Source organism: Coloeus monedula, assembly GCF_965178545.1.
Source record: "Coloeus monedula genome assembly, chromosome: 7".
Lineage (NCBI taxonomy): Eukaryota > Metazoa > Chordata > Aves > Passeriformes > Corvidae > Coloeus > Coloeus monedula.
Genome location: NC_138787.1, coordinates 14751639 through 14764970, shown reverse-complemented (window position 1 = coordinate 14764970; position 13332 = coordinate 14751639). Strand labels below are relative to the sequence as shown.

General features: G+C 40.3%; 1 protein-coding gene across 22 annotated transcripts in view; it reads left to right on the top strand.

The window, feature by feature from the left end:
• The first annotated feature begins 386 nt into the window (after positions 1–386).
• The window catches only part of ABI2 (abl interactor 2), a 66739-nt gene continuing 53793 nt past the window's right edge, over positions 387–13332 (top strand). For all 22 annotated transcript variants that reach the window (XR_014226561.1, XR_014226562.1, XM_082284841.1 and 19 more), the window contains exon 1: positions 387–554. Coding sequence is in view for 20 of the 22 variants with exons in the window: in XM_082284841.1 (XP_082140967.1) it covers positions 438–554 (117 nt within the window). In the remaining 2 variants the exon portion in view is untranslated. The remainder of the gene's footprint in view (positions 555–13332) is intronic.

The following is a 13332-nucleotide window of genomic DNA, read 5'->3' as shown; positions in this document are numbered from 1 at the left end:
AGGGCGCGCTGCCAGCAACCCGCCAGTGAGTGAATTAAGGCAAAACGCTTTCAAAGGAAGCCAGGACTTGCCGAAAGGAGCTCACGCGTGGTTATTTACTCTTTCCCGGACAGCGGTACGGGGGGGGGGGGGCAGCCCGCGGGCCACGGCGCCCCTCCCCCGCTCCGCCGGAAACGCCCCCCGCGCGCCACCGGCACGGAAGTGGGCGCGCGGGGGACCGCGAGGGGCGGCGCATGCGCAAGAGGCGGCGCGGGGCCGCGCCCCGCCCCCGCCGCGGTGGGGGTCTGGCGCGCGCTCCGTGCGCGCGGCGCGAGGCCGGGCCCGGGCGGCGGGGCAGAGCCCGGGGGGCGGGGGGAGCGCGCGGGGCGGGCGGGGGGACGGACGGACGGACGGACGGACGGACGGACGGACGGACGGGTGGGTGAGAGGATGTGAAGATGGCGGAGCTACAGATGCTGCTGGAGGAGGAGATCCCGGGGGGGCGCCGGGCCCTGTTCGACAGCTACACGAACCTGGAGCGGGTGGCCGAGTACTGCGAGACCAACTACATCCAGGTGCGCGCGGGCCGGGGCCGCGCGGGCCGGGCAGGGGCGCGCCCTCACGGCCGCTGCCCGCCGGGCTGCCCCGCTCGCCGGGCCCGCGGCGGCGGGAGGGCGGCGGGAGGGCAGCGCCGGCTGCTGCAGCCTGGGGCGGGGGGGGGAAAGCGGCTTCACCTCCAGCGTGAGCTCCCCCGGCGTGACGACGCGCTTAAATATGTAATTGATTCCTAAATTGAATTCCTTCTACTTCGTGAGTGCATGTTCATTGTAGATCGTGTCTCTTTTCCTTCCCTCCGCACGTTCTGGTCTCCTTTGCTGCTGGCTCTGAGGTGATGTGATAAACCGAGAGCACAGCTGACACCTACAAATATAGTGTTGGTGCTTGTTAATTTAGTGCAGAATGACATATGCTTTAGTAGGGTTATGTCTGTCCGTTTGTGTTTCCCTTCTCGAGCAGGACTGTGGAATTTCATAGGAAGGGCAGCTACCAAGTAGTAGGTGCAGCAGGATAAAAGCATGATGTAGTAGAGCTAGTACAGAATTAGGGGGAGAGATCAAATGCAAGTTGCTACCGCATAGTGTGGTTTTTGCGGTGACTGCTCTAAAGCCAGGCTGGTGTTAAGACTTTCCTTTTTTCTTTCTACTGGAAGGAAAGGCAAAATATTGTCAGTTTACTTTGACAGTGGTAGTAGGGCTAATTGAAAACTTTGTCCCCCAGCAAACATAAGAAGACACCCTAAGACGTGTCTGAGTGTGCAGGAGAGAAAGGTGGGGGGGATGACATGGATTTGTGGTGTCAGTGCTGAGAGAATTCCAAAGTGTCCCAGAATTGTTTTCAATGCAGTCCCCGAAGGGCAGAGTGCTTGTGTGCTTCCAGAGGGCAGCTAGTGATGAGATCTGTGGTGAGACTGTTCTGTCAGTGAAAATGGGAGAGACTATTTAATCAGAGGCAGGGAATACTTAAAATGTTCCTGTAAAAAAGCTCTCACTATTTCTTTTGAATTGCTGAATGACCAGCTGTCCTTTAGAGAGAAGACTTTGCATATTTTGAGTCATTTACAAAATAGGTCAATTACAGTAAAATTATGTAGATGTATTTTATTATGTAATAACTTTTCCGATGTTGAATTGGTGTGACTTAGGGTTTTTAAGAGATGTGTTGAAATATTTTCTTATAGTTATAACCTGACATACATGTGTTTAAATTTCTGCTTCTTTGAAAATTGATTTTTCTGGAATATGGGAGAGGAGTATTGGAAGGCAGAACCAGATAGAAAGAACTGCATGTAGTTTTTTTTTTTTTCCTTTGCCTTTTTTTATTTGTATTCTTTGTATAAACCAAAGTTTGCAAAATCTCTATGGAACAGCTCCACTTTTAATATCTTAGTTAAAACTGCAGAAGAGGACTCCATGCTGTTTTGTGCAAATAGAGAATGAAAAAAAGATGGTTATTGCCCCAGACAGCACACAGTCCATAAGGACAGTCTGGGATCACAGGAGATGGATACAGACAGATGGTGAATAAAGGAAAAGAGTGAGGCACTCTTGGTCAGCCTGATGGATTCTGACCACCACATATCCCGACTGTTGGCAGTTTATCAAGAATCATGACAACACGGAGCTTTAAGGAGGAGGTGAGAATTAAAGAATGAAATTGTGTTGTGAGCATTGACTGTAAGCTGCAGTATGGGTCACAGCATGAACATGCTTAAATTTCTAAACAAGTGGGGAATGGAGGACATCAGCCAGGCAATAGGCTCCGGCTTTGGGAATGCTCTGAGACATCACAGAGTGGGTTTGTTGTGGAGAAGAGGTTCAGTGTGAGGGGATTCTGGATTTAGTGATGCGAGTGTCCTAGTAACAAATCTGTCAGCAAGCCCGTCCCACCTTCACAGTGCCAGAGCTACGTAAACTGCTGCACCAGATCTCTATAAAAAGCTATTTTTTTCTTTTCTACAGGAGGGGAATAGATTAATGGGGAAGAATTGTTGGTTAATTGGATATTTGTGGTTTTGCTTCTAATAGTATTTATTATTCTAAAGTTGTTATGTCCAAAAAAAGTCCAAATTATGTTCAAAATAGTAGCCTTAAATTTTATGGGGAAGATGGGTTTGTAACTGCTCGGAAATGCATGGAAGAATAATTGTCCAGAAAGTCACATAATGAAGATGAACTAATTCTACTGTAATCCTGTAGTATTTCACTGCTGACAGAAGATTTGTTGTGGATAATCTTGATCTGGGGGAGGCTCAGAATGTGACTGAGACCTGAAGTTTATGTGCAGGATGGTAGGTGCTGTAGTGATGGGGCCTGTATTATATATTTCAGTAGACAAGCCACTCCCTTTCTGTGCTGCTTGCTGCTTTGAAGTTGTATTGTCCAGTACAAAAACTGTTTCAAGAGCCAGTGAGGCACAGGCCAGTGTAACAGAATTTGAAGTTCAGTGCTAAAGTGAATGTGTTTTTTCTCTTCCCCCCCCACCCAGCAACATAATTGCAGCTTCAAAATAATTAAAAATGTAATCTCATACATGAGGAAATTGCTAGCTCATAGTAAGCTGTGGCAATTGTAACTCATTTGACTTCTGCTTATGAAATGAAAAATCAGTTCTTAAAAATTTTGTCAGTGTTTATCCAAATTATGATTGATATGTAGCTCAATTACTTTAGCAACAGGGAATGTTACATTAAATGTTAACCTTCCCTTGAGTCTGTGATATGGTGGTGTATCAGAGCACGTCAGCTTTAAATGTTGTGGAAAACTATAGGAAATACAGCAAATATATAATAAAAGGACCTGCAGCAGTGAAAGACAAAAGACTGCTGTTTGGGAGGGAAAAAGTTTTTTCATGTCAAAACCATCTTATTCTTCTAATAACTTGGAGAAATCATACAGTTGTTTTTATGTCGTGCTGCTTCTTAAAGAGAAGGGGAGGACAAGCTTTTTTATTTAGGAGGGTGTTTGTGTGTTATCTGACACGATGTCAATCATGGGTTAAATTTTATATTGTCTGTTCAGTGCTTTATGTACTAGTGCTGTGTCTTCTGTTACCAAGTTCAGTCTCAGTCTAAACAGGCAACAGAGTAATTCTATCAAACTTGATTATTCGATGTACTTGATATTTGCAGTCTACATTGATTTATCTGGTCTTTTCATAAAGAGCAGATAATAGTTGGACAGTGTGCTGTGTTTACAAAACTTTCATATTCCTGCTTAATTTTGTTCAGGAGTATCATAAAGAAAATTTCTACTTACGATAGTATAAGTAACAAGAGCATACAATTATGTGATTTGCACGTCTTGTTACTGAAATAGTGACATAAATTCCAACACTGGCTTGCCCTGTTAAGTTTCTTTGAGCTTGTCCCATGTAAGTATATTCTGGAATAATCTTTTGTTTGTTTCTCAGTATCATTTGCTCTTTTTAAAAATCAGCTCTTCATTTTGTGCAGTGCATGGAGCTTTCTAGAGTAACAGAATGCTTGTGTCTGTAACTCTTTGCTGAAAGAGTCAGAAAAAATTACCAGGTGGAGGCATTTCAGCCTCTAAGTGTCTGGTGGGCAGAGATTTGAGGTGGGGGGAGGTCCCACCACCACAGCACGCAGAACTGAGTGAAAAGCCAAGCTGCCATCCCCTGCCCAGCCTTCAGAAGGAACCTCTGATTTCTCTGATCCATCTGTGTTGGCTGGATTCTTCTAAAAGGTTCTGTATTTTTTTTTAGTTATTCAAGATTATTGCGCTTTACTTGTCAGCTCTGGAGACTGAAAAGGAAGAGGGAGCTTCTGATTCTCCTCCCTTTGTATTCTTCATGTTGCCATGACTGTTTGCATTTTATATACAGAAACACTCTTACTGGTGTTAGTGAGGGGAAGGGTAGAAGGTAGATTTTTATTCTTGTTCTTAGTAATCCATTCTGCTGATTACTGGAAATAACCTGCTTTCATTCCTGCAGATAGCTTTATTTAACTAGACATAAGGGTGAAAACGACTTGTTTCTCAGTAAATTTTACTGCAGTTCATAGATCAATGAGTTTCATAGTTGTTTTCCACATATCTATTAATTTTACTTAAATCTCATAAGAAAAAACCAAGTGGCTATAGATTTGGAAGCATCTTCAGTAGACTGAACAAGAGAATAAGGCATCTGTTACTGTATTAGTTTTAAATTACAGGAATGATGGTCTTTACAAATAGCAACTTAGTGGTTACAGTTTTACTAATGGGAAATTTCCATGGAGTTGCTTGTGATGACTGGTACCAGTATATAACTTGTATAATTATACAGGGAATTGCAGACATTATGGTTTATAAGCAAGTTCAAGAATGATCTCTTCTCTTTACTGAAGAGAAGAGAGACCTTTACTGTATCACCTTAACAAAGGTGACTGAGATTTGTAAAATGTATTTAATTATCAGAAGTGTGAGTATGAGAGGAAAGTTGTTTTCACTTTTTCTGTTCCTTAAGATTGTTTATTTTATAATCCAACTTCAGTGAAGGGGTGATTAATCTTAGCAGTGATTGAACACTTGTTCTGCAGGCATGAAAGTGGATATTGATTAGCTCCAGTGAATATTAGTCCAGAAGTTCAGGAAGATGCTAACAAGTTGAAACTCTAAAAAACCTATGAAGCTAGTAAAACAATAGTAATGAGTACATGGGCAATATGCTATAGTGTCTTACTCCTAAGTGCAGTGAATTGTTACATGGATATATCTTGTCCATCAGCCTATTATAGGACTTCATTAAAACCACGTGATTTTAAATTTGAAGTATGCAGTGGTGGATTAAGCTTCAAGGTCAGCCAGGTGCCCATCAAACTGTTGTCTTACTCTCAGTCGTCAGCTGAACAGCAGAAAAAGGTAAGAAAAAAACCAGTTCATGGGTTGAGTTAAGGACAAGGAGGTCACTCACAAATTAGTGTCATGGGCAAACCAAACTCAGCTTGGGGAGTATTAATTTAATTTACTCCCAATTAAAAATAGAGTAGGACAGTGAGAAACAAAATCAAAACTAAACCCACCTTCCCCCTTCTCCCCGGGTTCAATTTCACTCCTTCATTTCTAACCCTTGTACTTCCTCCCTCTTGAGTGGTGCAGGGGAGCAGGGAATGGGGGATGCTTTAGTTAATTCATATCACTTTGTCTCTGCTACTCTTTCCTCCTCAGTGTCTTGCCCCTGCTCCAATGTGGCCTGGCTCCGGTGGGATACAGTCCTTCACAGAGTGCTCCAAAACACAAATACAAGGTCCTTCCCCCGGGCTGCAGTTCTTCAAGAATGCCTCCAGCATGGGTTCTGCCCAAAAGGATACAGTCCTGCAGGAGGAGCAGGCTGCTCTTGTGTGTGTGCTGCACAGGCCACAGCTCTGCCAAAAGCCTGCTCCTGCATGGACTTCGCTCCACAGGCTGCAGCTCCTGCCAGAAGCTTGTTCTGTGGGCTCTGCCAGGCTGCAGCTTCTTTCAGAGCATATCCACCTGCCTGGGCATGGGGTTCTCCATGGGTTGCAGGGGGGTCTCCAGTGCCTGGAAACACCTTCTCCCCTTCTTCCTTCTCTGACCTTGCTGTCTGCAGGGTTGTTTCTCTCACATATTTCCCACTCCTCTCACAGCTGCTTCACAGCATTTTTTATCCTTTGGTAGATACCTTATCACAGAGGTGCCACCAGCATCGCTGACTGGCTTTTGCCTGGTGGGGCTCTTTTGGAACTGGCTTAGAACTGGCTCTGTCTGATGTGGGGGCAGCTCCTGATCTTGTCTCTCAGAGGCCACTCCTGCAGCCACCTGGCTACTGCTAAAGTGGCTTGTTAGGTTTGGGAAATTTAGTGAGGATAATCTGGAACATGTTTCCTTTAAGTGAGTCAGTGAAGCTGGCAGAGTTGGTGAAGGATTTATTACTCAACCAATCTAACTTTCCATTTTCATCAGCTGTGCTGTGTTTTGCCAGGAAAGCTAATTTAATGCATTTAATAGTGCCACAAGTTCAACCCGGAGTTGAGGAAAAGCAGGGTTGATCCTCTATTGAGTGGATATGGAAATAGCATAAGCCATTTTGTTAGTGGTGATTGGAGTATTTGTAGGTATGAAAAAAAATTGTAAATATGCAAGTTGCTAATATAAAATAAATGTTGTAACACTAAATGTTGGTTACAAGTGGCATTCTAGTTGTTCCCTTCTGTAGTTTATTTCCAGACTCTGGTTATTGAATTATATTGACCAACAATTTTAATTCAGAGTAGCAAGCATCTGCATCCTACATTTAATCAGCTCTCTGAAATTTATTGTCCGTTGCTTGTGTTTTACTTGAGTTTACGGTTATTAATCTTTGTGGCTTAGTGCTAAGGCAGAAAGTGGTGCCTATGTAAGGCAAGAGCTTCTTCAGTCAGTGCTTTAAGCAAGTGAAATCTTACTCTGTAGTGTTCAGCAGAATATTTTATTGATGAAAACATTGATTTAAATACCATGTTTGCAGCGAATTTATTCAGTAGAGTCTATGGCCCTTTATTTTTTAAATTTTGTTTCAAATTCTGTGTTTTCACACTTAATTGCACACCTGAAATTGACCTCTTGCTTAAATAAGTTTGTAAATTTGGTGGATATCCCTACGAGGTGCTTCGGTCATTGGGCTGCTTTGTGAAGCAAAACTCCATGTCAGTAGATGAAACATCATCACAGCACACTAAATTTAGGAGCATTTCCTCTTCTCAGGGCTCTCATTGGTTAGGTTGGCAATTCTTTCTTGAAGTGAGTGAATTAATATGTTCTTGCAAGTGACTTGTGTCTATTTCAGTGAGAAATCTTAATTTTCTGTTTCTCAGGTGCAATGAATAAGTTGCTCTGTCAAATTTAAAGTTATATGCTCTGAATGATAGACTCTATATATGCTATTCCATTTTCCTGTAGCTTATTTCCCAGTAGATGTCATTTTAATATCTATTCTTAATGGTATTTCAGTTTGAATAATAGTAAGTGCTTGCCTTATTGGCTTAGTGTTACCATAATGAAGTTGTTTTATGCTCAGTGAAATGCAGGGTGAGGAACAAATATTACTTGGTGTGGGGTTTTAGTAGCCTGTGTGTATTGGTTATAACACATAGCCAAAACTAGCTCTGTGCCAGCTCATCAATTTAGTATTTTTTTCTTAAAAACTCCTCTAAGTAAATGCAATGTTTATATTCGGGTGTTTTATAACTTTGTTGTGAATTTCCTGCTGACATGAGCAGCGCTGTTGCTTTGCTCTGGGATGGTGGGAGTGTGAAGTGAGGGAGGAGGAGGGAATGACTGAGGCAGTGAGCTGTTAGATGGACAATTTTAAGGTAAGTGAGAAGTTCATCAAGATACCAGGTATCAAGCCCGGTTATTTCGAGCTTTTGTGCAGCAGCAGTGCTGCTCTTTGGGCCTGAAGGCCTCTAGTGAAAATGTCAGGTGTTGTTTCTGTGGCCCCCAGTGAAAACTGTGAGCAGTGGGGCTGACACTTATTAAGCATGCAAGGGTCAGGACAGAACCTGTAGGTAATACGGGACTTTCGAAAGCGGAATCAGTGCTTGTCTTTTTGTAGAGTCTGTCTCATAAAACAGTCAAAGTCTCTTCTTGATGCTGCTGGTTTTGCCAGACAGGAATATACAAACTTAGATGAAATAGTGTTTTTGAGTCTGATCTCTGTTCAAACAAAAACTTCTAGTGTGTCTAACAAACAAAATATACAAAGCCAGTTATTACTGAATAGTGTAGTATAAATTCAAAGCACACTGATTTGTCTTGATTTGCTTTAATAGTAACCATTAAATAGTATGTGTTCACTCAATATACAGTGCAGGTTCTCAGTTATCTTTAGGTGTGTCCTTTTAGACTGTAAGTTTGAGCAATGCTGGGCATTGCAGCATTTGCAATTCACTCTCAATTTTTTAACTAGGTGCTGACTTTGTAAGTTGCCTTGAGAAGTGGAGCTTGTTCATAGCTTTCTGTGTGAGGCAGAGCATTTGCTGCAGGGTGTGGAAGTTTGTTGTCTACCTACCTACTTTTAATTGGGTAAAAACCACAGGTCCCGCAACTTGTGGGAAATGTAAAAATGTTAAATATCCCAAATTAAATTACTCTTTTGAATCAGCTAACATACATTTGGGTCTGTGGAGGGACATGCCAAAAATATTTAGCCAAAGGGAGATTAAAAAAATTGTATAGATACTAAAGCTACCCTGCCATTATGGAAAGTTTACAGTAAATTTCACTATTTATAAATATTAGAGAAAAGAGAAATAGTAAAAACAAAAGCCAGCCTCTTATCCCCTACACTGCTAACAGCAAAAGAAGAGGCTGAAGTGGATGACAGGCTTCAGAGACACTGAAAAATGCCAATATGAGCAGATGCTCAAAAAAGGGGTGGTTATTTTTGACAGAGAAATAATGAATTATAGGATTATTCAAATAATGTTTTGAAAAGTATGAACTATGTACACTGGTTTCCCATTTTTTCTTGGGTAAAGTATAGGGATACTAAATTAAGTTTGAGAGGTAATACTACTTAATCTGTGGAATTATTGCTATGAGCTAAGGCTCAGGATTTAATGGTATTCTAGAAAGGCTAGACATTTTAAATAAATAATGAGAATATAAGCAGTTCTATCTTTTCCTTTCATATGCTTTTGCCTTGCATTTATTCCATGATTGAGTTTTATGTCTATTATATGAAGTATTTTGCACTGTCCACTGTAATTCATTTCACTGGATTATTGGGGATATTGCTTCTATTTAATGCTGTATTTTCTGTATCCTGAATACAATAGATCCCGGATCCTTTGAAATGCTTTTTGCACAAATTGGCGTTGGATTTGCCTTCCAAGGAGAGGGAATTAATGTGTTGAGTTACTCATGTCAATTTAATAAGATCTAGATAAACTTCATTTGTGGGAAAGAGAGCTAAAGCTTTTTATGTGATGGAGTATATATGTGTGTGTGCTGAAATGGTGATAGTAAAATTAATGGGATTTTTTCCACCATGACTAATAACTAGTGAACTGGGAGTGAAAGGAGTTGTAGAGAAGAATGAAACTGTGACATTACATTTATTTGTTATTTTTGATAAATCGGTCTGGGGTGTTCTCTGATACACTTCTCTGTTTTCTCACTTTATTCATCTGTTAGTGATCTCAGAAATTAGCTTCAGAGATTAGGCCTATTTGTGTTGGTGTCCTTAGAGATGTGATGCCCATGAAGAGACTCTGTTTCAGAAGGGGAGAATGATTGAGCATGCAGAATCTCTGGATCAAAGAGTAGCGTGCAATCAGCCTAAATTTGTGAGGATGTTGGTTTTGTAGCATTTCTGTCACATTATGAGTGCACTGTCATAGCAGTCCATTCCTGAGAAAGAGGTAATTCTTTGACTCTATGTGCGTCTGTATAAATTAATCAGTTTGGATAACAGAAGGTAGAAGGTTATCAGTAGACTCTGAACTGCTGTTATATTTGTCTGGGTGTGATGATAATTAAATCATCTCCAAATTGAGGCTGCTTCTATAACCACTTGATGGAATGAGTTAATAGAACTATTGTAAATCATTCCTATTTTATTATCTGCTTAAAATGTAAATTTTGTATTTTCTAAATATGGAGGCAGTCTTTACATTTATTGGAGTCAGTAATTCAGTATGTACTACAAATACAGTAGGGGAAATTCAGTTTTGATGACTGGAGCAAGAGGGAGGGGTAAGCCTCTAATTTTTGTTTTTCTTGTTTGTACACTCATCTGTACACCAAATGCAGGTCCTTGGAAACAGAACTTTTTACTGTGATGAGCCTGTTAAAAGTGTTTGTAGCATTTTAAGACCCTTCATTTAAGTAAGGATTATAAGAGCCTGTCTTGCATAATGAATTGTCTCATTTGATCAACAGTTGGATAGTTAATACAGAGGTATAATTTACTTAACCATTTATACATATATAAAAGATTTTTTTCATTAAAGAACAAGTGGGGAATACAGTGCCAATAATCCACTTCTCCTCTGGAAAGGCTGTGCTTAAAAGTACTACAAAGAGAAGAGGATTTTGTCTTGTTTTCTTAGGATGAACAAACGTTAATATTTTCCCGTGTGTTTGTGTGTTTTACTTTCCCTGAAATTTTCTTATATTTTTTATACTTGTAGCTTTTGTTGAGGACACAGTGAAGAATTAGAGATTTATTTGCCACTGGTGAAGGTTCAGAGTATTGAGTTTTGTTACATTTAGCTTCTTTTCTAAACAGCATGCTCAACTTTGTAATATTCAATATATAATCTTAAGTTGAATTTTCAGTGTGACACAGTATCTTTAAAATTAAAAACATACTTAAGGAAATTCCTTCAGTTCTGTTTTAAATTAATTATACAAGAAACCCCTAAACCAAGCAACATTTTCTTCCATTTTCTGTGCTGCTCTTGAGGCTGTGTAATGATATGGGCGGCAAGAGGAGTTTTTGTGGAGCTGGCTTTTTCCATAAACAGTGTGATGTGTTTTATCATTTGAGGAAGAAAGCTGTTTTAGAGATAAAGTACCACTTTTAGATCTGAAGTTTGGTTTGGGGGTCTTCTGCAGTTACTATATGAATATGACTTCAATTCCCCTTCTTGCAAAGGAGCCCAAAATGCTTTTCTTGTTTTTTTTAAAGGAGTGAAATGATAGTCATCTTGTGGTGAATTGATTTGACCTTAATTTTCAGGTGTCTTGGCATTACCACATAGTAAATGCTGTACTCAGTGAAACTCCCAAGGCAGCTCCGAGAGGCCAAAATTTTGAAAATGGTTTTTGCTGTTCATTTTGTATTGGAGATGGAAATGTTAAGCTGTGCAGATTGAATTGCAAAGATTAGTGAGAGTTTTGTTTTTTGTTTGAAAATATTGTATTCATTTCTCAAACTGCATTTTTTTGTGTGTGTGCTAAACAGGTAAGTGCCTCTGCACAGACCAAATCCCAACTTGAGCAGGCAGCTTCTTATACCTAATTCTGTTGGTTTTAAGTAACACAGCTCTTATATGATGTTGTCTCTAGATGTCATACTTTACAAATCAGGGTAAGTACAGCTTTTGTGTACAAGCAGTGGAAGGAGTTTATTTTGGTCTGGATTCCATATGCCCTTAGGGCTCTGAACATAGTCCTTCAAGAATTGTTTGCAGGTGTTTCTTTGACTAATTGTAGGAGGAATATGAGTGGTATTTCCTGAGTTTTGGGGACAAACTGTTCAGTAAAATGACTGGAAGATGATGAGTGATACAAAAACAGCCAATTGCCTGTGTCTAGGAAGGTGGAGAATTAGAGGTTATACAGTTGGGGGATCCTTCTTAAAAAAGGAGACAATTGCTTGTCTGAAAAGGAGTTTGAAAATTTGTACTTTCTCTGTGCCTCTTTGTATTAAAACCTGTGATTCATATTGTGAAACTTTCCAGGATAGTTGTATTTATTGTCATAGCTAGATGGATAGAGGTGTGATGGTATTACTTAGGCAGGCCTTGTCAAATGAAAGGGTCATTCATGCAGCACTTTTAATTCATGAAGGTGTAGAGAAAACTGTTTTATCAGATGTTAGTAGAACTTGCTGAATATGTAGTTGTAACAACTTAAGACAACTTGAAAATGAAATCACATTAAAAAGAAAAATGCAAGGCTAGAGGACCTTTTATGACAGAAATGTTCTTATTTTTGTCATTTCACTTCTCTGATGTTTCTATCTTTGTGACAACAAATTGCTCAAAATTGTCAGAACGGTAGCATTAAATTCTGGTGAATAAGTGAAGGTTGAGACTCACTCTGTGTCATAATTACGGTGAAAGTAAACACAGTCATGGGGATTCTTCATATCCTGTATTGGAGTGTAAAACTGCTGTGAGAGGAGTCTTGTGTTCTTTCATAATTCTGCAATGTCACTTCGGATTTTCGTGGTGTAGGCTTTCATTTCTGCAGTTTTGATGTAGCACTGCTGTTACCTGAGTGGTGAGAGCAGCTGCTCTGTTGCAGTGCAGTGCAGTGGCTGTGCTTGCAAGCCAAGGGCAGGCTGGCAGTGCAGGGGGAGTGGGCTGCCTGCAACACTGCCTGTAGCATGTGCAGCCTTTGGGATGTGTTCTGTACTGGAGAGCTCTTGCCATTGGGAGAGTTTCCAGCATGTGGAAAGCTGTCTGGTACTGCTGCTGTAGTTGGACATGATGAAATTTGGCCTATGTGAGGAACAGCATGATAATTCTTAACTGCAGGATTAAAATGACTCTTTCCTAAAATATCACCAAATTTAGATTGTATAGCAGGAAGGAAGTGTTTCCCCTATTTGAGACAACCAAAGTCTGTATATGACTTTTCTTTGAAAATTATTTGAAAAAATCAACTTTTTAGACTGTTGCATTTGTAAAAGTTCATTATAAGCAATTTTGTTAGGTGAGGAAAATAATGGATGAAAATTCTGCTCTTTAAGTTTTCCGGTGCTACTCTGGATGTGGCTGTTGTAAGTGAAAAATAGCAGTACATTTTTATCTTCTGCTGAGATGTCTGACAGATCGTGTCTTCTCTGTCCAATATGAATGCCTCCTAATCTATAAATATTGAAAATACAGAAAAAAAAAATCTAGAAATATGGAAAGAAAAAGGTATTTAATTGCTCTTAAAAAATGCATCCTGATTGATATAGGATTCTCTAAGAGATATTTATGAAGATCTTGGGCAGAACAGCACCAGCAAGTGCTGAAGTCAGTATCTAAATAAATCTAAAACGGCGTGGTGAAAATCTGGCTCACATTAGGCAAAACAGAGAAAAGAGAAGTTATTGTTTCACCTGTTCTGGTAG